The sequence below is a fragment of the Muscardinus avellanarius genome (assembly GCF_963383645.1).
Source record: "Muscardinus avellanarius genome assembly, chromosome: 13".
Taxonomy (NCBI): Eukaryota; Metazoa; Chordata; class Mammalia; order Rodentia; family Gliridae; genus Muscardinus; species Muscardinus avellanarius.
In genome coordinates this window covers 55,103,415-55,130,666 of record NC_137799.1, presented here as the reverse complement: position 1 = coordinate 55,130,666, position 27,252 = coordinate 55,103,415, and the positions used below count along the sequence as shown (strand labels likewise).

The following is a 27,252-nucleotide window of genomic DNA, read 5'->3' as shown; positions in this document are numbered from 1 at the left end:
GGGGGCGTGTTGTTTTTCCGAGTAGATACAATGAAAGCCAGAGCTCTGAAATTAGCAGCTGCATGGTGACAGGGTCTTGTGAGGCTCCTCTCCCAAGGCCCGGTACTGCTCCTCTCCCCAGGTGGATGGTGACTTCCTGGTCCGCCTGCACTCGGAGCTGCGGTGGAGGCATCCAGACCCGCCGGGTGACCTGTCAGAAGCTGAAAGCCTCTGGGATCTCCACCCCTGTGTCCAACGACATGTGCGCCCAGCTGGCCAAGCGGCCTGTGGACACCCAAGCCTGTAACCAGCAGCTGTGTGTGGAGTGGGCCTTCTCCAACTGGGGCCAGGTAAGGGCCAGAGAGGTTTGTATTTGAAAGGTCAATCTAAAGGCATAAACCCTGCCATGTCAGCAGAAAAATGCCACCACCTGTAATGCCACCACTAACCCCTCTGGTATCATTCCTGAAGCCCAGAGCTTCTCTGACCTCACACTGCCCACACCCATTACACTTTCCTCAGGACTTCTCCCCCTCCTGAGCTTTCTCTTGCTCAGACTGGAGCTCTCTAAGGCTGTCTCCTCTCAGGCTAGACTGGAGATGATGATAAAAGGTCAGAGGAGATCCTCTGGGGATGGCAGTGTTGCTCTGAGCCATGAATCCTCACCCAGTTACCTTGTTTCAGTCACTGGGGAAACCTTTATAAACAGCCAGTATCCAGGCCCTAAGACCCAGAGAGCCTAAGGACAGGTGAGCCCTAGAAACTCCTCAGGTGATTCCAGTATGCAGCCAGGATAGGGAACCCTTGTTCAATCCAGGAAAACTTAAAGCTTAGCTTGATCACCTTGAAACAAATCCCTTCCTCAACGCTCTGCCTAGAGAAGAACTTAAAAACCAGGTACTCTTGCAGACAGCAGTAGTGCGGGCTCATTTGAATTCAGGATCCCAGGGATGAGACCTTCTTTGGGGATAGTGGAATAACCATGGCAACTCTCGGTTTGGAGAGGAAATTTTATGTCTATTTGTTTTTGTTTGGGTTTGGGGATTTTTGTTTATTTGTTTTGGTGATACTGGGGATGGAACCCTTCTAATTCTGGGCTACACTCCAAACCTCCTATTTTATATTTTATTTGGAAACAGGGTCTCTTAAACCAGCAAGGTTGGCTTCGAACCTGCGCAATCCTCCTGACTCCGCCTCCCAAGCACGGGGATTACAAGCGTGCGCCACCACGCCCAGCTCTATTTGTTATTTATAAAGGAGATTGAAGCCGGGAATGGTGGTAGGGACATGAGAGTCTCCTTTCCCCAAGTGGATGGTGACTTCCTGTAATCCCAGTACTTAGGAGGCTAAAACAGGATGATAGCAGGTTTGAGATCAGCCTCGGCTATTTAGTGAGATTCTCAGCAACCTAGTGAGATCCTGTTTCAAAACAAAACAAAATGGGCTAGGGATGTAACTTGGAAGTAGAATGCTCCTAGGTTCATTCCCCTGTACCAAAAAAAAAGGAAAACAAACCAAATTGGAAATTTGAGGGACTGGGGAACTGACCTGAGCAATGACAGACACCTGCAGCCCAGGGCGTGAGGGTCACTGCTGCTCTAGCTTTCTGGGCCAGGTGGGACTGAGCGCCAGTCAGGAACTTTGATCCTCATTAGAAGAGTAGGTTTGCCCAGTCAAGGTAGGTGAGGTCTCTGTTAGTGGTCCTACTCATCTCTGTACTAGTTTAGAATGTTTAGAATACTGTTAGCACCAAAGAAAGTCAGGAGGTGTGGAGGTGAAATGGGAAAGAAATTACACAATTGTGCATACTGTTTCTCCCAAAGTCTATGTTCAAAAGCAATTGGAGAGCTATCCGACAGGTAAGAGCTGCTTGCCAGGGCTCAGGTCCAGGCGGTACCCAGCAGCAGGGTGGTAGCCTCTTTTCTCAGTTTGTCTTGGGCTGGCGCTAATTGGTAGAGTTGACTATTCTGATTGGGCAGGTGTAGTTTCTGGCTGGTCCTCTGGGACTTCTCCCAATATAACGGGCTTTTAATTTTTTTAACTGTAGGATCAGCGTGACTAAATGTTTGGGGCAATTAGCAACTTGAAACCTGTTAGAACCGGCTGCATACACACTGCTTTATTCGTGTTCTTCCACTCCTGCCCTTGGGTATGGTCTTTGGAAAACACAACTACCTATTATACGAGCACACTGTGCCCATCTCTAATGAGGATCAAATGTTACTAGCCACAGTGTTCACTTGCAACTCATAAGCCATTTGTCAGGTGAATCAAGGCTTATGCTCAAGCCGCGGAACCCACACACCTGGCCCAGCCCCTCATTTCCAAGGGCATAATGTATGTGCTTCACAATCAGACACACATGAGCTCCCCTTGCTCCAACACCTGGAGGTCATCTTCTCTTACCTAGAGAAGCCCACCACTGGCAGCTCTCATTCAACACACACAGCTCTGCTTCCAAGCCCTCGAGGCTCCTGGTAAAATGATGATTGGGAACAGATCTGACTACATGTGGCAGATGATTCTGTATTGTATCATCAGGGTCATTCAAGGGGACATACTGTAAGTACAGATTTATCAGTTTCAGTGACTGTTTCCTGACAAACACAACTCTTTTAAAGCCCTCAGGCTTAATGTGAATCACCTGGAGATCTTGTTTAAAACAGCTTCTGATCCAGGAGGTTTGCGGTAGCGCCTGGGATGCCGATTACTAATAGCTCCCCGGTGATGCCGAGGTACCATCCATGAGACTTGGAAGAGTCGAGAAAGCTTAAGGCATTATTGTAACAGTTTGAGATATCGACCTGGGTTCTTTTTCTTAGCTAGATTAGAAAAAAAATAGGCAGAACTATACTGCTGAAGCAAATTTTATTATTACAAAGGTAGAAAGAAGGGACAGATCAATCAGAGCACTGCATTAAAGGAACGCAGTACAGTGCCTTGAAGGTAAGACACTAAGGTCTTTGGATGTACAATTTTTATAAAAATTCATTATCTCCATTCTCCTATCCTGCTTAGCCAATAGTCTTCTTTTCCCACCAAAAGTAGATGTAGGCCTGCCAGTTATCTCTGCCGTGTAAGCCTGTTTTGTCCGCCTCGTTTTGTCCATCCTCGCAGGGACAGAGAAATCTGGTCAAAATGTATTACTTGGTTAACAAGGTTAGGGGGCTGCATGGTAGAAGCCCACTTTGTTTACTTGGTTTTATTTTTACTCTTAAGTTTAAAGCATGTATTGTCTACCTATGTCCTTGGTGAGTTTTTTAGCCTTTTCCTATCTCTGACTGCTAAAAGTTGCTTATTATGTTAACTTGTCTTATGATAAGATCTAAGTGCAGGTGTTTGTGTTTCTAAGATTTAGTATTTAGCTGGGCTAGCAGTCAACTTTTAGCTGACCAAGGTCAATCCTGGCTGCAGCTCTTAGCTGACAGCTTAGAGGTAGAGAAAGGGATTTTATTGTTGCGCCTAAGTATAAAAGCTTGTTCATATTAGCAGTTAATACAGCTCTCGTTAACAAGCAACACAGGCTCAATCCCCATCAATTATTACTTACAGTGAACTTCTGGTATCACAATCTCATTGATGCTTTTCTGTTGCTGATATTATTTAAATGTGCTTCAAACTGTAAATGCCCCACCACCACCAAAATTTCTACTTCTATAACAGTGAAAAGGATCGTTTCGACAAAAATCTTTTTGGAATAGCATCATATAAAATATTTTTCATTTTCTTACCTCCTTGTAGTCTGTAAAAAAAAAAAAAAACATGCAGACTTAGTAAAACTAAGACCACCTTCTTAGCGCCAATCACCTGGCTTCAGGTAAGGATTCAGCTTTCTAAGCGAGGCATGGTAGCTCATACCTGTAATCCCAGTACTTGAAAAGCTGAGACAGGATTGCAGGTGCAACTTTGTGAGACGCTGTTTTAAGATTTAAAAGCTAGAGCTGGAAGTGTAGCTCAGAAGTATAATGCCCCTGGGTTCAGTCCCCCAGTACGTCACACACCAAAAAAAATTCCACTTTCTTGGATTGGACCCAGGTGTACTGTACCATTGAACTACACCTCAATTCTTTTCTTTTCTTTTTCTGAGACAGATTTTAAGTTGCCAAGATTGGCTACAAACTTGTGATTCTCTTGCCTCAGCCTCCAAGAAATGTGGAATTACAGGCTTGTGCCACTATGCCAGAATGCATCTACCTATCTTGGGTGGGAATGTGTTCCACAGAAACCTGTGAAGGAATGAAGGCAAAAGCAGCCCCAGAACATTTGCAGGAAAATTGGGTGAAATGGCAGAAATAGCAACGTGGCTGGAAAGTAGGGGTCAGATTACTAAGGTTCTTGTATGTTTAAAAAGAATATAGATTTTCTTAATGCCACTATGTTTACTATTTCACTTTGTGCCTTTTTGAATATATATTACACATAGGAGGTTTAGTGTGATATTTCCACACATGCATGCAGCAAGCAGTGATCAAATCCAAGCCCTTTTCCATCAACCCTACCCTTCCCAATCTCTAGTCATCATTATTCTACTTTCAGGTCAACGATTTTTAATTTTCATATATGAAAGAGACACTTTTCTTTCTGGCTTATTTCATTTAACATAATGTCCTCCCATTCCATCCATTTTGGTACAAATGACAGCATTTCATTCTTCTTTCTGGCTAAATATTACTCCATTATATATAAATATTACCTTTCTTTATCCATTCACCTAATGGGCACTGAAGCTGATTCCCTATCTTAGTTATTGTGAACAGTGCTGCACTAGACATGGGCATGCAAGTATCTCTTTATGCTGATTTCATTTCTCTGGATATATACACCCAGGAGTGAGACAGCTAGATCATATGGTAGTTCTGTTGTTGTTGTTGTTGTTGTTGTTGTTGTTGTTGTTGTTGTTGTTAGGAATCTTCATACTGTTTTCCATAATGGCCATGCTAATTTACATTTCTACTATTGGTGCATAAGAGTTTCCTTTACTCCACATCCACACCAGCATTTATTTGGTGTGGATTTTGGTTGTATGTATATGTATATGCACACATTTTTGGAATTGAGGTATAGTTCCATGGCAGAGGATATGCTTAGCATGCTTGAGGCCTGAAGGTATTTTACTGTAGTTTTGGTTTGCATTTTTCTGATAGGACTAATGATATTGAGCATTTTTTCATATATTTGTTAGTCATCTGTGTTTCTTCTTTTCAGAATATTTATTCAGATCATTGACATTTTTATGGGATTTTTGAGTGCTTTATATATTCTGGCTACTAACCCTCTCAGATGAAGAGTTGGCAAATATTGTCTCCCCTTCTGTTGGCTGTCTCTTCAGTCTGTTTTCTTTGATGTGCAGAAAATTTTGATATAATCCCATTTGTTAGTATTTGCTTTTAGAATCCTATCCAGAAAACGATTGCCTGAAACAATATCTTAAAGAGTTTCTTCTATATTTTTTCTTAGAGTTTCAGGCCTTATGTTTTAGATTTTTGACCCATTTTTAGTTTGTGTTCAGGATTAGAGATAGAGGTTAAATTTCAGTCTTCTGCGTGTGGATGTCCAGTTTTCTCAGCACCATTTGTTGAGGAGGTTGTCCTTTCTCCAGTGTTTTTGGCATCTTTGTTGAGAATCAGTTGTCTATAGGTATGTGGGTTTATTACTGGAGTTTTTATTCTGTTTCCTTGGTCTGTGTGTCCTTTTATGTCACTGTCATGCTATTTTGGTTACTGTGACTCTGTCATATGTCTTGAAATCAAGTACTGTTATGTCTCTAACTTCGCTCTTTTTGCTAAAGACTACTTCGGCTATTTAGGGTCCTTTGGGTTTCCATATGAATTTTAGAACTTTTTTTCCTAATTCTGTGAAGGTCATTGGTACTTTTATAAGAATCGCATTGACTGTAGATTACTTGGTGTAATATGAAAATTTTAACACTGTTCTAACCCATGAACATGCGAGAGGGAGTTTCCCTCTCTCATCACTAGTCTATAATTTTATTGTAGAGGTCATTTACTTCCTCAGTTAAGTTTGTTTTAGGTATTTTGTTTCTTGTAGCTATTGTGAATGTAATCACTTTCATGATTTTTTTCTCACTATATATGTATATCAGTGCTAATAGTTTTTGGCAGAGTTCTTAGGTTTTGTTGGGTTTTGTATGTGGTACTAGGAATGAAACCTGGGGTAATTCTACCTTTGAGCTATAACCCCCCACCCCGACTTATTTATTCTTAATTTTGAAACAGGGTCTCACTAAGTTGTAAAGGTCCTAAGTAGCTGAGGTTGTCCACAAACTGCAATCCTCCTATCTCAGCCTCGTAAGTACTAGGATTACATGTGTGCACCAATATGCCTGGCTCATTAGGGTTTTTTTTAACATATAGAATCATATCACCTGCAAACAGGGATATTGTGATTTATTCCCCTATTTGTAGGTTTTGTATTTCTTTTTCTTGCCTAACTGCACTGGCTAAAACATCTAGTACCATATTGAATAATAGGACTGTGAGTGGACACACTTCTCTTGATCTTAGAGGAAATGCTTTCAGCTCTTCTCCACTCGATACAATGCTGTGTTATAGTTTGGATCTGGAATATTCCCCAGAGGCCCATGTGTCAAGGGCTTGGTCACCAGCCTGGGGACTCATGGAAGGTAGTGGAACCTTCGGGGAGTGGCACCTAGCCGAAGGACGTGAGCCACTGGATGTGTACCCTTGAAGAAGGGGATATTAGGGTTCTAGACAGTGTGATTCACATGGATTCAATGATCCACTGGACATCAAAGAAGAAGGAAGTCAAGAAGATTCTCGGGTTTCTGGTTGAACAAATAGGTGAAAATATAGAAAAATGAGAATAGATTAGTATAATGGGTTTCCAGTGTCCTACCCTGATTACTCACCTCTAAATGCACCTATTACTTTGGTAATAGTATTAGAAATTGTTTTGGAGCTGTTTAATATTAAATACTTATAAAATATTCAAATGTACTCATTATACAGTTAGACATAGGTTTATAATTTAAAATAGAACTGTATATACCACTATCAATTCGAAAGTCATCAGTCTACCAGGAGTGGCTAGGAGTTATAGATGGCATAAACTTGGAGAAGGGAAAGCATAATATGCAGAAAAGACACATGATAGAACTTGGACACTGTGAGGAGAAGAAAAAGATATTCTATATAAAATCAAAAAGAGGGATAGAATATCTGTACTAATATCTGACAAAGTAGACTATATGTTAATATTGATAAAATGATCAGTACACAATATAATAATTATAAACATATATGCCTTAAATATCAGAGCTCCAGAATATATGAATCAAACCTGGATTAAACTAAAGATATAAACAGCTTTCACTACTTGGGTAGAACAAGTAAATGGAAGGTCAGTAAAGAAATAGAAGAATTAAACAACACTATAAACCAATTAGACCCAAAGACACATTCAAACAATACTATACCCAGCAGTTTTTCTCAAGTGCACATGAATGTTCACCAGGATAGACTGACTACATGTTATGTCAAAAGACACTAGTTGTGCTGGTCAACTTTTTATTGCTGTGACCAAAATACCTGATGAGAACAACACAGAGGAAAAGTTTATTTTGGCTCACCGTTTCAGAGGTCTCAGCCCTTGGTAGTCAACTTCATTCCTCTCAGCCTGAGATAAGACAGAAATATCATGGGGAAGGGCATGGTAAAGGAAAGATGCTCAGTTTATGGTATTTGGGAAGCAGAGAGAGAAAAGCCATAGTAAAGACAAACCCTTCCAGGACACAACCCCAGTGACCTACGCCCTCCACTGGGTGCCACCTCTGGACATTGCCACCTTGCCCAACACATCTGGGGGTATTCCAGATCCAAACCATTACACAAACCTTAATAAATTCTAAAAGAATAAATTCACAGAAAGCTGCCTTTTTTCAAACCACAATAGATGAAATAGAAGTTAACAGCAAAATGTAGAAATTAAAAGACTTTTAATCAATGGCCAAAAAAATCACAATAGAAATTAGAAAATACCTGAGATAAAAATACAGCATACCAAAACTTATGGGATACAGGAAAATAATGGGAAGAAAATGTTTATCTTTTATGTGTTTACATTAAAAATATATCTCAAATCAAAAACTTTTTCTACATTTCTAAAATGTAGAAAAAGAAGAGCAAACGAAAAGCTAGCAAAATAAATAATAAAATATAAAGAATAAAAAATAACAGAAAAGTCAACCAAACCAAACATTAGTTCTTCAAAAATATCAGTAAAATACATAACTCTTACCTATATTGACTAAGAAAAAAAGACAAGTTTCAAAAATCAGAAATAAAATTAGGGAAAATATCAATTTTATAGAAATAAAACGGCTTATTAGAGTACTATGAAGATTCATACACCAACAAACTGTTTAACTGAGATGAAACTGCCACATTCTTATGAATGTACAACCTACCAAGACAATCATGAAGAAATAAAAAATATAATATACCTATAACTAAGAAGATTGGCTCAATAATTAGAAACCTTTCAACAAAGAAAATCACTATACTAGATGGCCTTACTGAAATTCTGCCAAACATGTAAAAAAAAAAAAAAATTCTGCCAATCCTTCTCAAAATTCATAAAACTTAAAATATAGGTAACACTAATGTGTTCTAACACATCATATGAGGGTAGGAGTAGCCCAGTAACAAAGCCCTTTGCACTGCAAGAAACTAAGAAAAATATCCCTAAAAAACATTAATGCAGAAGCCAGACATAATGCTGCATACCTATAATTCCAGCACATGGGAAGGTGAGACAGGAGGATCCCAGGTTGAGGACAGCCTCGGCAATTTAACAAGGTCCTCAGCAACTTAGCAAGACTCTGTTTCCAAATAAAATGGGGCTGGGGATGTAGCTTGCCAGTAGACTACTACTGGGTTCAATCCCCAGTACCACAATATATAGATGAGAGACAGACAATAGATTGATAGATCTTCAACAAAACAGTGAACTAGATTTATTAGTATTATATAACATGAATAAGTGAGAGTCATTCATAGAATGTAAAGATGGCTTAAGACATGAGACTCAATCAGTGTAGTGTCCTACATTAACAGAATGAAATAGAAGTTATATGATCATCTCAGTTGATGCAAAAATACACATATGTGTGTGTATATGTGTGTATATATACTTATATTTATATACACACATATATTTTTCTATTAAACTCAACAACCTTATCAAGTGTGGTGGTACATGCTTGTAATCCCAGTATTTAGGAGGCTGAAACAGGAGGATCACATGTTCAAGAACAGTCTCAGCAATAGACTTTCATCAACCTTATAATGTTTTAAAATAAAAATAAAATAAGGCTGGGGATGTGGCTTGGTGGTAGAATGCCCCTGAGTTCAATCACTAGTACCACAAAAAGAAAAAAAAATCATCTTTTCTTGATGAAAACCTTTTAAACTTGAAATAGAAGTAAATTGCTTCAAAATAATAAAGATCATATATGAAAATTATGATTAACATTAGCCACAGCTAATGTTATACTCAATTATGAAGGTGAAAGAGTTTCCCCTTATATTAGGAACAAGGCAAAGATGTCCATGTACAATACTTCTGTTTAACATAATATTGGAAGTTCAGAGCAAAGGGAAGAAAAATAAGAAAAGACATCTAAGTTAGAAAGGAAGAAGTAAAATTACATCTGTTCACAGATAACATTTTATAATACAGAAAAGCCTATATTTTCAAATAAACAGATAATTATTTCAATAAATTACAATGTACAAAATTAACACCAAAAAATCACTTGTATTTCTATGTACTAACAACAAACAATTCTAAAAGAAAAAGAATAATTCTGTTTATAATAGCACCAAAAAGAATAAAACCCCAAGTAGTGAAAGACTTGTACAATGAAAATTACAAAATATTGCTGAAAATTTTGAAGACACAAATAAATGGAAGGCACAGTCCATAGAAGACTTTGTCTTTGTGTGTGTGTGTGTGGTACAGGAGATTGAATCGAGGGGCATTCTATCTCTAAGCTACACCCCTCCCTATTTTATCTTTTAGTTTGAAACAGGGTCTCACTGAGTTTCAGAGGGCCTCACTAAGTTACAGAGGGCTGGCCATGAACCTATATTCCTTCTGTCTCAACTCCCCAAGTACTGGGATGACAAGCATGCGCCATCATGCCCAGCAGATTAGAAGACTTAATATTGTTAAGATATTGATACTATCCAAAGTGATTACAGGTAGAATGAATTTCACATTAAAAACTCAATGATAATTTTTTGCAAATAGAAAAAAATCCATCCTAAAATTCATATAAAAGCTCAAGGGACCCTAACTAGCCAAAACAGTCTTGAAAAAGAGCAAAGTGGAAAGACCCACACTACCTGATTTTAAAACTTGTTACAAAGTTTCAGTGATCAAAATAGTATAGTACTGGCATAAAGACAGTCACAATGACCCGTGGAATTGAATAGAGCCCCAAAATAAACTATCTGTGACCACATGATTTTCACTAAGGTGCGAAAACCTTTCAATAGAGGAAAGGACACTGTTTTCAACAAATGATGCTGGGTATTCACACTTGCACAAGAAAGAGGGGGAGGGATTTAGACCTGTATACCACATACAGAACTTCACTTAAATAATAAGTATAAAATTCTTAAAGGAAAACAGAAGGGGGAACCTTCGTCACATTGGGTGTAGCAGGGCTTTCTTAGATAGCACTACCTTAGTCTGTTTTGTGTTGCCATAACAGAATAGTACAGATGGAGCAATTTTTTTTTTTTTTGGTGGTACTGGGGTTCCTGGAAGCCCTTCTACCTCTGGGCTACACTCCCAGACCTATTTTGGCGTGCGCCACCATGCCTGGCTCCACAGATGGAGCAATTTATAAGGAAAAATATTATTTCTCACTGTTTTGGAAGCTGAGCAGTTCACTCTCAGGGTCTGGGTGCCAGTATCTGGAAAGGGCCTTCCTGCTGTCATGACACAGCATCCCATGGTAAGAGGGCAAGCATGTAAATCCAAATTTCCCTTTGAGCACCTAATGAAAGCTGGAACTACATGCTAGAAAAATTTCAATAAACACAATATTAAGAGTTAACATACAGCTGGGCATGGTGGCACATGCTTCTAATCCCAGTACTTGGGAGGCTAAGACAGGAGGATCGCAGGTTCGGTGGCACATGCTTCTAATCCCAGTACTTGGGAGGCTAAGACAGGAGGATCGCAGGTTCGCAGCCAGCCTCAGCTACTTAGTGAGGCCCTCTGCAACTTAGTGAGACCCTGTTTCAAAATAAAAAATAAAAATAAGGTTGGAGAGTAGCTCAGAGGTAAAAATGTCCCTGGGTTCTATCCGTAGCACCACACAAAACAAATTTTTTTTATAAATAAGAGTTAACATTCCTGTGGATCCCTAGGGATCCAGAGACTCCCAAGCTAAGATCCTTTGTTCCAAGCGATGTTTCAGAGATGTGTGACCTCTTGTTCTAAAATAGCAGGTGCTGGCTTAGGGCCTGCTGCTTTTGTATTTATGGAGAGTTGTTAGGTGCATTTAGTGGGATAGGGTCGGGTTCTTCCAACAGTGGGAAAAGCTTAACAATCTCTCTATACACGTGGCAAGAGAATACATTCAAGGAAGGATTATTCATATCTAATTCTGCTTTTGTTCAGCATCCTGGGTTTGACCTAGAGAAAACAAGGCTAAGGAAAAGAAAGAAGTGATGGACATGATTACTTGGCATAACTTCACAAGAAACTAATGAACCACATTATCCTCCACACTGAAGGGGGGGGGGGCACTTACTTAAAGGTTTCAGCTCTGAAGCCTACCACACGTTGCTAGCACATGATGCCAAGACACTTTCATATGCTGAATCTGGGAGGGGCTGGCTTTCTCTGACTGGCTCCACTCTTCCTCATTGCTGGCAAAATGCCCACAGACCAGGGGAAAGCTCACTGTCCCACTGTGGCGTAAAGAAAAGGAAACCTAGTCGGGTGTGGTGGCGCACGCTTGTAATCTCACCATTCAGGAGGCTGAGACATGAGGATCACAGTTCGCAGACAGCCTCAGCTACTTAGTGAGGCCCTCTGCAACTCAGTGAGACCCTGTTTCAAATTAAAAAGAATACACTATAGGGCTGGGGGTGTAGCTCGGAGGTTGAATGCCCCTCCCCTGGATTCCATCCCCAGACCTGAAAAAAAAAAAAGGAAAGGAAAGGAAACCTGCCAGTGACTGTCCTTTAGTTGGCCCCAAGAGGGCTAAAATGAATAATCTGAGGGTCTCCAACAAGGCCCTACTCAGGGATCCTCCATCCCACATGGCCTGAACATCGCAGCCTCTGCCTTTGATGTGGCTGGTGTGACCTATCTTCTCTCTTTCTGCTTCACAGTGCAATGGGCCTTGCATTGGGCCCCGCCTTGCTGTGCAGCACAGACAAGTCTTCTGCCAGACGCGGGACGGCATCACCTTACCATCAGAGCAGTGCAGCGCCCTCCCCAGGTAAGAGACGACCCTGGGCCTTCTTCCCCAACCCAGGTCAAGTTTCTCCCCTCGCCCTGCCTTGTCCTGAGATACCCTGCCGCTCACTTCTGTCAACCCCAGCCACTGACCCCTGAGGACAGATGAACACACTGTGCTTGTGAACGGGCCAGGCTGGGCTTTCCTCTCATGGGAATGAAGTGTGCATGGGGTGCTATTCCCATGGGGGAGGGGCTGATTTATAGGAAACCTGCACTCATCCCAAGGTGGACAGGGGTGAGATCTACACAGTGGCCACTGGGCCTTGAGGGCTCCACCAGCTCCTCACTGTTGTTGACTTCTCTCTAGAAATTAGGCTGACATGGGTGACTTTGTCCTTCCCTTCCTCTCCAGCCCCTACCATATCTCCTTGTAGGAAGATAATAACATCTCCTCCTGGGAGGAGAGCTCGCCACCCCACCCTAAACTCCAGCCAGAGATCAGGCTCCAAGTTCTGCTCCCACCAGGCTCCCCAATGCACAGCTCATTCTTGAGCAATACATGGATAGGGTGGAGGCACTGTAAAGATGGAGGCCAGGTCAGGTTGGGGGAAGTAGCCTTCTTGTGGCTGTTCAGTAACAGAGCAGAGATCAGAACCCAAGTCTGGTGACCTGGAAGCTCTTGAGGAATTGCTTAACATTCCTGGTGTGTGAGCGTTCTTACATCTAGCCCCAGAAAGACAGACTTAACCTGCCTCCCTCTTCCTGCAGGCCCGTGAGCACCCAGAACTGCTGGTCAGAAGCCTGTAGCGTGCACTGGAGGGTGAGCCTGTGGACCCTGTGCACAGCCACCTGCGGCAACTATGGCTTCCAGTCCCGGAGGGTGGAGTGTGTGCACGCCCGCACCAACAAGGCCGTGCCTGAGCACCTGTGCTCCTGGGGGCCCCGGCCCACCAACTGGCAGCGCTGCAACATCACCCCCTGTGAAAACAGTATGTTCCAAACCCAGAGAACATTCTGCAAATTCCCCGTGGGGCATCGGGTTCAGAGGGCAGTCCCAGGGACCAAGCCTGAACACAGGGCACTGGAGCGGGTTCCCCGAGGATTGTGAGCTGGGGGCAAAGCCAGGCATATTCAGTGGGGTGCATGCAAGGATGTGTGTCCAGGCCAAAAAATTAGCAGGATGTACCCCAAGGGCTCCCACCATCTCCATCCTGGTCCAGAGAGAGCCAGATGCTGTGGCCAAGTGATGGATGAAATTGGCTTCCAGCTCACAAACTGGCTGGTACCCAAAGGGGTTGACTAAACAATGGTTCTCTGGAGCCAAGCCTAGTACTAAGGAGAAAGCACTGTTACCACAGAAGAAGCACAGAGAGCCCCCACTCAGCTGGCTCAGCGCCCATCATGGCTCTGCCTCTCATGGATCCAGGACTTGCTCATCACCTCCCTCCCCCAGCCCTTGGGCGTCACTGGAACTGAGCAAAGCCCACGCCCTTGAGATGTGATACTTATTTCACTCCCTTAAGGCTGGAGCCACCTCAGCCCAGCAGCAGCATTTGCATTCCAGTTGAGTAAGGATCTATTTTTCCTTCCTCTGAAGCCAAAACCCAAAGTGGAGGTGTTCCCCACAAGCACAAAAAAAAACAGGAAATAAAAAACAAATGTAGCAGTACAGTTTTCCCCCAAACTGAGCTGCACTGAGCAACAGATGCCCAGGACTAAAGCAGATCCTATGGGCACAGAGCCCACTCCTCCTGACACAGGGGGGATGGAGGATCTCTGTTCTCTGGTGACGTGCCGACTCGTGCCACCAGTAGCCCACCACGCTCGGGTACCAGTGTGCAATGCAAGTAGCTAAGATGACTTACCAGGTTGGATCAAGCACTGGTGTTTAAGAACCACCTAGTCTGCGCCAACACTGAATCAGAACACCATGGTGTTGTGTTGAAGGCCTGGTGGGTGGAAGGAGCGGAAAGGTTTGGCTGGAGAAGGCAAAAGAACAAAGCCTAACAGAGAAGGGACCTCACGTGTGTGCTTTCTCAACATGGGCACAATTCAGTCCTTCTGGAAACCATCTCCAAAAGGGCACTCATTTACTAAAATACCAAAAGCCAAGGGAAAAGCCAAGCGAGGAGGTGAGGTAATCCCAGGACGGGAGAGAGAACAAGCACCATGAGGAAGTCGAGGCAGCTATCAGGAGGAGGCCCAGAGGACTCCATCCTTCAGCCAGTCAGCTGAAGGCTGGCGCTGCCCCTGAAGATGGCAGCCTGGGGCACTTGTAGCTGAGCTCGGCTGGAGCCAGGACACCCAGAGGGGCTGGAGCCTGGTGGCCAAGGCAGACCCCAGAGAGCACCCCTGCAGCCGCATCTGGTTAGCCTGTGTTTCACCTCTCCTTTCTGTCCCCTTCCCCACCCCTCCTCCTCCTCTCCCAGTGGAGTGCCGAGACACCACCAGGTACTGCGAGAAGGTGAAACAGCTGAAACTCTGCCAGCTCAGCCAGTTCAAGTCGCGCTGCTGCGGAACTTGTGGCAAAGTGTGAAGACAGGCGTGGGGAAGAGCTCTACCCCGCCACACGGAGGACTCGCACGCAACCACCTGGGACAGAACTTAAGCTTTCTTGGTTTTACGGTTTTATTTATTTCCCCTCCCCAGCCCGCCCCCACACGCACCTCCCTACCCCCACTCCCGAGAAGCTCAGCAAGCTCTCTCTTTCAGTCAGCTGGAGGACAGAGTGTTGGAAGAAGAAAAGGACAAAAGTCTAATGAGGTTGCAGAGCAGGGCAGGCAGCCTGGGTCTCAAAGAGGCCAGAGAAGAAGAAGCCGTTCGCCCCTCGGGGACAGCCAGGAGCCCAGAGGGTTGGTAAAGTGGTGCAGACTTTGGCCAGCCTCCAACATCTCTCTCTCCAGGATGCACATTGCTAACGCAGGAGTGATGCTCCTGGACCCCTCCTCTGCCCCGCAGTGGTGATGGGGACAAGGGGACACAGTACTAAGGCAGAAACTAGGCCAGAACTTGGCTCTTCTCATGTGCACAGAGAGAACTCAGACACAGGCAGCAGTGAAGGAGATAATCAAAGTAGCCCTAAGGCACAGCAATACAGAAAATGAAGGATAAAGGGAAGGGACAGACGCAAAGAGAGCTGTGTGTGACCCCCACGGGAGGCATAGGCAGTCAGCCCCTGAGGCTCTTGTGAGAGGCTTTGAGCCCCTCATTCTCCACAGGCTCAGAGCGCTGCTGCCCATTGTCCTCACTGCAGCCCCTCTTGCAGGGGAAGGGAAAGCCCCACACCCAGCTGTCTGAGGAAACCTTCTGCAGTGCACCTGTGTCCAAGCCAGCAAGGGGTCGGCGCCTGGCTATGCAGCTAGGAGCCCCCAGCCCTGAGCTTCCTGCTGCTGTGGGTCAGGGGCTTTCTGAGCACAACAAGGCTTTCAGCCTGCATAGCCTTTGCTGCTCCAATTAAGAGCCAGGGATTTATGTCCTATATCAAAGTCAACTTATTAATCAATGTGCCAGAGTTTCTGTGAGGTGGTATCCGTAGGATCAGGGTGGGATAGTGGGTTTGTGCCTGTGGGGGTTCCTGCCTCTCCCAGCCACCACCCCAGGGAGGCTGCAGGACCCTCCCAAACCATGGAGAGCCCTATACAGAGGACTGCAGATCTAGGTGGGGCCAGGAAGAGCTGTGGCAAAGCCAAGGCAGGCTCAGGACTCCAGGATGGCCTCGGAAGGCTTTTAATCTGTCCTCCCTGCGTGATAAAACACTATAAACCTGGCAGTCACTGACACATCCCGGTTCTGGTTATTTGACCACTCAGCAGACCCAGCGGCACGCACAGTAGCCACACTCCCCAGCTACTCGAGCCAGCCGCAGCAGGTCCAGTGACAACACAAACCCTCAGGGGCTGGTCAGCAGTGGCTCAGTCCCAAAGGGGCTTTGTGCAAGTCATTTTTCCCTCTTCCCCCCTGGGTGGTCCCAGATTAATAGGCTGAGCAGCCAGAGTCCTTGGCCCCTCACGTACTAACTCATAAAATGCCACTCATCCCCGGGCCACCCCTGACATCAGGGCTGCACTTTCCAGCCAGCCTGGAAGTAAAATTTGGGAGGAAACCGATGTTAATCTGTGTCCTCTCTAGGTGAGCTGTGGACAATTAGGGTGGGTCTCTTTCTTCCTCACCACAAAAAATAGGTTCTAAGAAATGTTACTTAAAAAAAAAATCAGTGTAATGTTTATTTAAAATAAAAGAATGTTTTCTATGTATATCTTTTGTGAATATTTATTAGGATTTCTTGTATAAAAAGTGCAATATTAATAATTGTACATTGTCATCCAGAAAAAAATTAGGGGGATTTTATTAACTTCCTGCAGCAGTGTTCCTATAAAATCAGTGGTGATTATTGTAATTTTTTTCTACTTTTAATAGAAACTGGTGTTTTAACTCTGGATCCATTATTCATTTTGTACAGAATACATTGTAAAAGCCAACATGGAGTATCATGGCAAAGGGGGTGGTTCATTTGTGACACAATGCATGGAATGATGAAGACAAATTCAATAATACTAATGTGGTTGATTATTTCTAGTTCAATTGCTATTGAAAATGGGTGGTCACTAGTTACTTTTTCTAAAAAGCAGGCATCTTCCAGCTCTGCCACATCAGGGTGCAGGGTCAAAGTGGGTTTCCACATGAGTTGGAGAGCCTAGGTTTGGGGTAGAATCAGTGTGCTCCTTGCATGAAATGAATGTACATTTAATGTTTGTTCTGTGAATTGTGACTCAGCGGTACCACAAATTATTAGGGCTGCTGGATAATGTAGGAGGAGGCACTTCCTCCCCTAAAACACAAAACTGTATTTATATTTTTTTGTACAGACAATACAGCTTATTTATTTAAATCTTGTCGTCCGAGTCTCTATTAAGCTGAGCCTCCCCATCGTGTTTTAAACAGGGGTGAGAAAAGTCCCCATCGCTTTGGTGGTTCCCAGCCAGTTATGAATGTCTGGCTGAAAACAGAATTGCAGATTGTAGTTTTGCACGGAAAGCTGCAGGCCTATGCCCAGAATGACCAGCTTGCTAAATGAACTCAGAAGAGCTGCTTTTGTAAAAAGGCACACATTCAGGCTGAGTGCACCCAAATGAAATGGCCAGATAGCTCAGTTATAGCTCAGTGTAAAGCCAAGAGGAGGACCACAGTACCTTCAGGGAGAAAAGCAAGCAAGAGCTTCTCTTGGGATAGATACAGACTTGGGTGTAGAAGTACCCACTCTCCACACTAATTGAGATCACTACATTTGACCCTCACCTGAACCCTATGATTGCCTCCATGTGCATATGGAGAAATAGAAGCCCAAGGTCACCCAGCTGGTGGGACCAGGATTCAAACTCAGGCAGTTATGACTGACCATGCCAGGGCCAATTTACACACACATTCTCCCCTGCCAATTTAAGTTGGTAGAAGATGACCATGGGACATTTTATGGGAGCTGTTGCTTTTGTCTATCCTAAAAATCAGTTATTTTCATTAATAGGGCTCCTAGCTCCCTAGTCTTAAGACATTTTAATAGAAATATATTGTGTGCCAGATGTGGTGGTGCACGCTTGTAATCCCAGTACTTGGGAGGCTGAGACAGGAGGATCACGGGTTCACAGCCAGCCTCAGCTACTTAGTGTGGCCCTTTGCAACTTAGACCCTGTTTCAAAATAAAATGTAAAATATACCCCTGGTTTCAATCACCAGTACCACAAAAAACAAAAAGAAATATACTGTGAGAAGTGCAGGAAAAAAAAAAGCACATTTGCAGAGTTGTTCATAAACAGGCTCTCATGAAAAGCAGCATATCTGCCAGCCCAGATGAGGTCTACACAGGACATTCTCCTGAGAACCCATGGCCCAAAAGCTAAACTCTGGCCTTTTTCTAGGACTCACCCTGGCATATCACATGCCTGTTTAACAGTTTAAAAATATGCCCAAAAGCTCTTTCTAAATTTCCACTTATTTTCTAAGAAGTTTTAGCTTTTGCTTTAAGAAAACATCGAGTGCTAAAACTATAAATGTATACCATCAGCCAAGGTCCTATAGTGGCCCTGGGGCAGGGAAGAGAACTCAGAGATGCCAAACAAAAATTTAAGACAGCTCAAATAATGGGGACATATGGAAATTTTTCCAGCCAAAATCATTAACTTCTACAAGGAGAAAAGAAAATATTCCTACCAAGATGCCACCAACCACAGTATATATGTTTGGAATATTAGATATAGGCCAGCCTCAGGGTTATAATTCTTCATATTAGAGTTCCTGCTTACCCTTGTAAGTTTTCAGGACTCTAATTTAAAGATGAGCCCAGGAAATTGTGAAATCATTAGGACCAAAATAGTCAGTAGTCACCAAAGCCTATTAATGTCTCAGCATTCTTACCTGTAAAAATAGGATACGTCATAGGGTAATGTTGTGAGAAAAAATAACTCAGCCTTGTGTTTCCATTTTTTATTGTTAAAAAAAAAACAGGTCATTCTTTTGAAGCACAATACTACACAATAGCAGAAACATAGAAATACTTTTGGACCAAGTTCCATGTCTTGGAAGAAAATAGTCCATGTAGCCAACTCAAAGACTCACCAAAATACTAACAAACTTCCAGAAATCCTTCCGAGGGCATATATTTTCTTATAACAAGATAGATGGTTGATACATACATAGACAGATGGGTAGGTAGACAGCCAACCTTGTCTCAATTCAACATAAACAAATGTATACATAACTGCCCTTTCGAGTCACTATAAAATGTGAACAAGTACTCATTCATGAAAAATATGCAAGTAATGTCAAAGCTAAAATTAAAAAATCTCACTTGCCAAGTGGTAGATTTTCTCATAAACAACATGCTATTATCCCCTCACTTCATCTTGAAAATAAAACCAAAAGAAAATAATACAATTTTATTAATGATTCTCAGCTAACACAGGAGACAAGTTACATCTCGATAACTAATGTTTGGGGCTCTCAAAGGTAGTCGAAGCCATCCACAAAGGGTAAGGAAATAGTGGGGTAAACAATTAAGACAGAGCTCTTAGGAAACTCTCCAGTGAAAATCAGCCTGCCAAGGAAGGCTAACTTAGAAAGCAAAATAAAACACAGTGCCCTTGGTTTTCAATCTCTCTATTCCTCATTCCATTCAGTGAACCACTATGAATGAAAGACTTTGTGATTCGGACTCAGGTAAAGTTACCTACCCATGCCACACACTGCTGACTGTTTCAGTGTTGATCCGAGCCTTGAATTAAACAGCAAAGAATTGAATACACGTGAATTCTACCAATTCTTGAAGAGTATCCCCAAATTATTGTCCATTCCCTCCAACCCTCCTGTTCTACCCACTTAGGGATGCTTGTACAGGTCAGATATATATGAGCTTGTCAGACAATATCTTTAGCCAAACCTCAGCTTCTTATTCCTGGCACCCCGAGGTTTTCAACTGTTTTGTTGCCACCCCTGAACTAGAAGGCAGATATTGGTAATCATAGCTTTGCTACCAAGAACTAGGCTCTGACCATGTCAACAAGAGGTTTACGACTTCACCCAGATGGCTGTGAAGCACCTGGTCCCAATCGATGTGTCACGCCTCTGATAACACAATACACAGATGTCACTCACCTGTGTTTTTGAAAGGCAAAATCCCAACTTCAACCAAGCATTTCCCAGGCTGCTCCTAAAGACATGGTTTATATGTATGTAAACAGAAGTTAAATGTGCAATTTTATGTGAGTGAGGAGAAAGCAGAAAGGCAGAATGGTTCTCCTGCTGAATATAAATAATATTTGTTCAAGCAGAATGTTCAGGGACAGAAAGATTGCAGAGTCAGCATTCAGACCAGAAAGCAAGCCTGGCAGATTTGCCTCCTCCTCCGGGACGCTGTGATGGCCAAGGTTAACCTCGTTACAAATTCCATATAGGATAGTAGACAAGCTCTTAACAACTAACCCAGTTACTGGGTAAGGAACTCTAAAAAATGGTGAATTGTCTCAGCTACTTAGTGAGGCCCTTCACAACTCAGTGAGACCCTGTTTCAAAATAAAATAATGAAAAATAGGGCTGGGGGTGTAGCTTGGAGGTGCAATGCCCCTGGGTTCCATCCCCGGTACCGCAAAAAAAAAAAAAAAAGGTGAATGGTCAAGAGCAAGAGTGAGGTGATGTCTTGGCCTTAGTTTTCCTTCTTTCTACCTTTACCATCATTTTAAAAATAACACTGAAAGGGCCAAGAAATGACTTAACCGGGGTCAGCGAAGAATGTCAATGCTGTGCAATCACTCGCCCATGTAGTTCTGTCCTGTAGCTGGAGATCAGCATGTCACAGTGCCAGTGTATAGAGCAGGTGCCAGCTCTGTGTAATCCTATGCCCAATTCCTTCAGCCCGTCCTGGCTTTTCCTTACTGGAGAGGAGAGACTCGAGGTAACCATGTGAGAGCATGGCCCTGTGGCCTTAATTCACTCCGCCAGCTGTGCACTGTGAGGTTTGCTTTCATGCTTGGGTCCAGCTGGTATAGAAAACAACCAAAGTCCCCATCTGGTCCTAGTAGTTTTTGTTCTACCTCCTCCCTTCCATATGGGCCTCTGTTCCTTCTCATCTCATCTCCTTCCTGATCACATCTCCTTCTCTATCACATACCCTCCCCTACCACCCCACCCTGAGTTTGACACTCCCTTGCTAAGCACAACTCTGGGCCCTGGGAGCCTAGTCCCTGCCTTCAGGGAGTTTACAGTCCCATTAGGAAGCAGAAAAACCCACAATAAATGGCACTGTGTCCCACTGCAATTGAGAAGTCCACTCCTGGGGACTCTCCAGCTCCTCCTCATTGGGTTCCTTTCATGGCCAGTACCCAACAATGGCTCCCCTGCGTCCAAATCCTCTCTCTAGAGCTTTTGCAAAGTTCTCCCAACTGGATTCCTTAAATCTACTCTGCACTCCTCCAACCCACTTTCCATTTAAGAGTGCCTGTAATTACTTCAGTATTAACTGATGCACATGTGTAGAATTGACCCAGCTGAATGTGGTGGCACATGCTTGTAATCCCAGTACTTGGGAGGCTGAGACAGGAGGATTGCAGGTTTGAGAACAGCCTCAGCAAGTAGTTATTCTCATCAACCTATAGAGACCCTGTTTCAAAATAAAAATAAAGTAAAATAGGATGGGAGTATAGCTCAGAGGTAGATGGCCCCTAGGCTCAATCTCCAATACCACAAAAAAATTAACTTAAATTTATACCCGAGGGGTACTTAGCTAACATTTAGAATACCTAATCACAAATCCATTTTAGATACTGTTATCTAAATCTACACAAGAGGGTTTAATTACACAAAGATCATTCATTACACACAGGTGAAATGTGCAGTATGGAAAGACTAGAAAGGGGACAGATGCTCCCCTGCCCTTGTACAAATAATCTAAGATCCCAGCTTCTCTGGATAATAAGTGACCCTTCTACAATTATACGCTACCAAAGCAAGGGCATTAAGGGGATCCTCGAAGAGACAATGATGAGGTGTTCCCCTTGTGAGCAAGACAGGTGTCTTGCATAGGAGCTTGATGGAGGGTGCCAATCCCTTTTTGCCCTTCTGCCTTCTGTCTTATAGAGACACTGTGTCCCTTCCCTTTGAAAAATGCAGCATTCAAAGAATCATCCTGCAGTCAAGAGCAGCCCTCACAAGTTGTCAGTCCCTTCATCTTGGACTTCTTAGCCCTTAAAACTATGAGAAGTTAGGAGCTGGGATGTAGCTCACTGGCAAAGCACCTGCCTTGAAAGAGTGGTGCTCTGGGTTTGATCCCCAGTTCCAAAAGGACAAAAAAAAAATTAAGCTAAGAACAGCAGCAACAAAAAAACTTTATCTGAGTATGATAGTGGCATGGTTGTAATTCCCAGTACTTGGGAGGCTGAGACAGGAGGATCGTAGATTCATGGCCATCATCAGCAACTTAGTGAGGCCCTCTGGCTCTTACTGAGACCATGTTTCAAAAAATAAAATAAAATAGGGCAGGGGGTACAGATTGGAGTAGAATGTCCCTGGGTTCAATCCCCCAGTACCACACACACACACACACACACACACACACACACACACCAACAACAACAACAACAAAAATGAAACGAGAATTTTATTTTTTTCTGTTTTTTTTTTTTTATTGGTGCATTGTAATCATACATCACATTGGAATACAAGACTTGAGAGGATATACAAGCACACATCATCCAATTAGCCCTCATCCAGCCCCTATCCCATTCCCTTCCCCTCCCTCGATCCCATGCTTCTTTGGTGATTGACTTTGATACATTTGTTTATGTACCTCCTGCATTTTAAAGAGGCTCCGTCCTCCACTATTCCATACCCTCTGATTGGTCACATTAGTTGCTTCACTATACGGCCCTTTCTATAGCTCAACCTCTTCCTGTTGCCCCTTTCCTCCTAGTTATTGCTGATTAGGGGAAGCGTCTGATTTATATTTTCTGTGATAATTCTCTGTAAATGCTGTGTTGCAAGTACCGATCCCACTCTTGACGGCCCCAGTAGTGGCCTGGCTACCCGGTGGACTGATCCAGACCTTGCTGGCTCAAGCAGCGGCCTTGCCTCATGGGAGGCCCCAATTCTGGTCTTGCTGGCCCCCACACCGGCCTAACCCCTCAGCTGGCTTTGATCCCGACCTCAGAGGCCGCAGTAGTGGCCTTGCCTCATAGCAGGCTCCGATGCCGGCCATTGGCCCCGGCACCGGCCTAACCCCTCGGCAGGCTCCGATCCCGGCCTCGGGGGCCCCAGAACTGGTCTTGCCTCACGGCAGGCTCCGATGATGGCCTCATTGGCCCCAGCCCCAGTCTAACCCCTCAGCAGGTTCCAGTCCAGCCTTAGAGGCCTCAGTAGCAGCCTTGCCTCATGGAAGGCTCTGATGCCGGCTGCTGGTCCCAGCACCGGCCTAACCTCTCGGCAGGCTCCGATCCCGGCCTCGGAGGCCCCAGCACCGGCCTTGCCTCATGGCAGGCTTCAGTGCTGGCCGCTGGCCCCAGCATAGACCTAACCCCTTGGCAGGTTCCGATCCCAGCCTCGGAGGCCCCAGTTGCAGCCTTGCCTAATGGCAGGCTCCGATGCCGGCCATTGGCCCCGGCACCAGCCTAACCCCTCGGCTGGCTCTTATCCTGGCCTCGGAGGCCCCAGCACCAGCCCTGCCTCATGGCAGACTCCGATGCCGGCCTCGCTGTCCCCAGCACCGGCCTAACCCCTTGGCAGGCTCCGATCCTGGCCTTGGAGGCCTCCGTAGCAGCCTTGAATCACGGAAGGCTCCGATGCCAGCCTCTGGCCCTGGCACCGGCCTAACCCCTCGGCGTCCTCTTATTCTGGCCTCAGAGGCCCCAGCACCGGCCTTGCCTCATGGCAGGCTCTGATGCTAGTTTAACTAGAAAAGATCAAACACACACAGAATAGCCATTTTTTATTTAAATTTATTTATTTTTTTAGTTGGTGCATTGTAGTCATATATCAATCACATTGGAGTACAAGACTTGAGAGGATATACAAAGCACACATCATCCAATTAGCCCTCATCCAGCCCCCATCCCATTCCCTCCCCCTCCCTCAATCCATGCTTATTTGGTGATTAACTTTGATACATTTGTTTACATACCTCCTGAGTTTTAAAGAGGCTCCATCCTCCCCTATCCCATACCCTCTGATTGGTCACCTTAATTGCTTCGCTATAGGGCCCTTTCTATAACTCAACCTCTTCCTGTTGCCCCTTTCCTCCTAGTTATTGCTGATTAGGGGAAGCATCTGGTTTTTATTTTCTGCAATATTTCTCTGTGCATGCTGCATTGCAAGTACTGATCCCACACTTGATGGCCCCAGTAGTGGCCTGGCTACCCAGTGGACTGATCCAGGCCTTGCTGGCTCAGGCAGTGGCCTTGCCTCATGGGAGGCCCTGATTCTGGCCTCACTGGCCCCCACACCGGCCTAACCCCTCGACTGGCTCCCATCCCGGCCTCAGTGGCCCCAGAACGTGCCTTGCCTCAATGCAGGCTCCATCCCAGCCTCGCTACCCCGGCACCGGCCTACCCTCTCAGCAAGCTCCAATCTTGGCCTCAGAGGCCTTAGTAGTGGCCCTGTCTCATGGTAGGCTCTAATCCCAGCCTCGCTGGCCCTGGCACCGACCTTACCCCTCGGCAGGCTCCGATCCCAGCCTCAGAGGTCCCAGCACCAGCCTTGCCTCATGGCAAACTCCAATCCCAGCCTCGCTGGCCCCGGAAATGGCCTACCCTCTCGGCAGGCTCCAATCCCGAATCGGAGGCCTCCGCTCCCGGACTCGCTGGCCCTGGCACCGACCTAACCCCTCGGCAGGCTCTGATCCTGGCCTCGGAGGCCTCAGTAACAGCCTTGCCTGAAGGCAGGCTCCGATGCCTACTGCTGGCCCCGGCACCGGCCTAACCCCTTGGCAGGCTCCAATTATAGCCTCGGAGGCCCCAGCACCGGCCTTGCCTCACGGCAGGCTCCAATCCCGACCTTGCTGACCCTGGCACCAGCCTAATCCTTTGGCAAGCTCCAATCCCAGCCTCAGAGACACCAACACCAGCCTTGCCTCATGGCAAGCTCCGATCCCAGCCTCACTGGCCCCAGGAACGGCCTACCATCTCGGCAGGCTCCAATCCCGCCTCGGAGGCCTTAGTAGTGGCTGTGCCTCATGGTAGGCTCGAATCCCGGCCTCACTGGCCCTGGTACTGGCCTTACCCCTAAGCAGGCTCCAATACAGGCCTCGGAGGCCTCAGTAGCAGCCTTGCCTCGTGGTAGGCTCCAATCCCAGCCTCGCTGTCCCCGGCACCGGCCTAACCCCTCAGCAGGCTCTGATCCTAGTCTCGGAGGCCTCAGTAGCGGCCTTGCCTCAAGGCAGGCTCCAATGCCGGCCACTTGGTCCCGGCACCAGCCTAACTGTCGCATCCTTAAGGCTCTGACCTGCAGAGCCCCAGGAAAGAAGACACAAACACCGAGTCTGCTGATGATACTTCTTCTTTAATGCTTCTTTCTTTCCTCTCATAGGCGGGCTGGTGGTAGCACGAGGCACTGCATCACTGTTCATCTGTAGGGCGCCTGATAGGTCTCACTGCGCAGGCTCAGGGCACCACCAGCCTCATGAGCCTCGTGACTTGGCAACATGCCTAGGCGCCATCTTGAGCCACCACCCCATCCCGGTCTAGCCGAGTGGGCCCCAACATCTCCCCCTCTTTGTTTTATTAAAATTAAGGCTCGGGACCATGCCTGTCTTAGGTTGTCGAACCTCAAGGATCATTCTTACCTGTCATTGGGAAAGCAATAGCATGATTACTCCCCTGTCTTAGGTTGATATGATCCCAGGGACAATTGTACCCATCTTTGACTACCGATCCAGCATACGGAGCCATACGTGAGGAGATGAGCCAGCTTCAAGGGCAGCCAGAGCTTGCACCAGCATGTGCTGTTGTTGCACAGTTTGTTGTCGAATACGCCTGATATATCCAACCAGGACACAGCATACTACCACCAGCAAAAATGCCCAGAATGCCATGCCACCCCAATCTTTTAAGAAACCCAACGTTTCATGTATTAAGTCCATCCATTGTTATACTGTGGCGACTTTCACATGGGTAGAATTAATTGTAACGATGGACGCTGGAAGCTCAACCATGGTGTGCTCAAATTCACGGCTCCAAGTCCCTAGAAGCATCTTTCTTAATTGACGAGACAAATTGCCTGCATGGGAGAAATTTTGATACTGCACATACGTTATATATAATCCAGATAATTTATGAATACATGGTACCATGGCCATCTGCCCCAGAATGTCAACCTGTTCTTGTTTAACAGGTCTACTTTTTGATTTACCATTAATATTCCAGCTTTAAGTTGTCCATTTATTTGAGCTTGCTGAGCCATGGCAGTAGCCGCATATGAGGATACGGCATTCATAGTCTGTCCCAAGATGTCGACCTGTTCTTGTAATAGGTCCACTCTTTGATTTACCATCATTATGCCTGCTTTAAGCTGCCCATTTATTCGAGCTTGTTACGCTATGGCAGTAGCTGTACTTGAGGATATCATATTTACAGCAGCAGCCATATTAATTGATGTTGCTAAGGCCGCAGCAGCAGTTGCTGCTGCAGCCACGGAGGCCATAATTATTAACAGTGTTAAGAAAATTTTCGATGGTGGCTGCTTTCACTTTCACTCCTCCCTTAAAAAGAATCTTACAGAGAGCCTCTTTGACTTTCATAGTAGTAACCTTAGACCCCATGATAAGTCTTGCTTCGTCGCAATCCACGAGCTTTCTACTTCGTCGCTAAATCCTGCGAACCTACACAGCACTGTACCTGCGAACTTACCCCATGGCTTGCTTCATCGCAATCTGCAAGCTTTCTACTTCGTCGCTAAATCCTGCGAACCTACACAGCGCTGTCCCTTTGTCGCTTAACCTTAGACCCCATGATATGTCTTGCTTTGTCACAATCCGCGAACCTTATGTTTCGTCGCTAAATCCTGCGAACCTACACAGCGCTGTCCCTACGTCGCTTACCTGTGAACCTTTTCCATGGCGTTTTCCGGCATTCCCCGGTGTTCCCCATACGGGCCACCACTTGTCCCAAACTTACCCCACGGCGTTCCCGGGTTTCGGCACCACTTGTCGCGTCCTTAAGGCTCTGACCTGCAGAGCCCCAGGAAAGAAGACACAAACGCCAAGTCTGCTGATGATACTTCTTCTTTAATGCTTCTTTCTTTCCTCTCATAGGCGAGCTGGTGGTAGCACGAGGCGCT

At 45.1% G+C, this 27,252-nt stretch overlaps 1 protein-coding gene across 1 annotated transcript in view; it reads left to right on the top strand.

The window, feature by feature from the left end:
- Window positions 1-14,980, top strand: part of ADAMTSL1 (ADAMTS like 1) — a gene marked incomplete at both ends in the record, with an annotated part of 419,367 nt that extends 404,387 nt beyond the window's left edge. Inside the window, 4 exons of the mRNA XM_080708549.1 lie at window positions 122-329; window positions 12,375-12,484; window positions 13,213-13,433; window positions 14,874-14,980. Of these exons, the coding sequence (XP_080564675.1) occupies window positions 122-329; window positions 12,375-12,484; window positions 13,213-13,433; window positions 14,874-14,980 (646 nt within the window). The remainder of the gene's footprint in view (window positions 1-121; window positions 330-12,374; window positions 12,485-13,212; window positions 13,434-14,873) is intronic.
- Window positions 14,981-27,252: the final 12,272 nt, after the last annotated feature.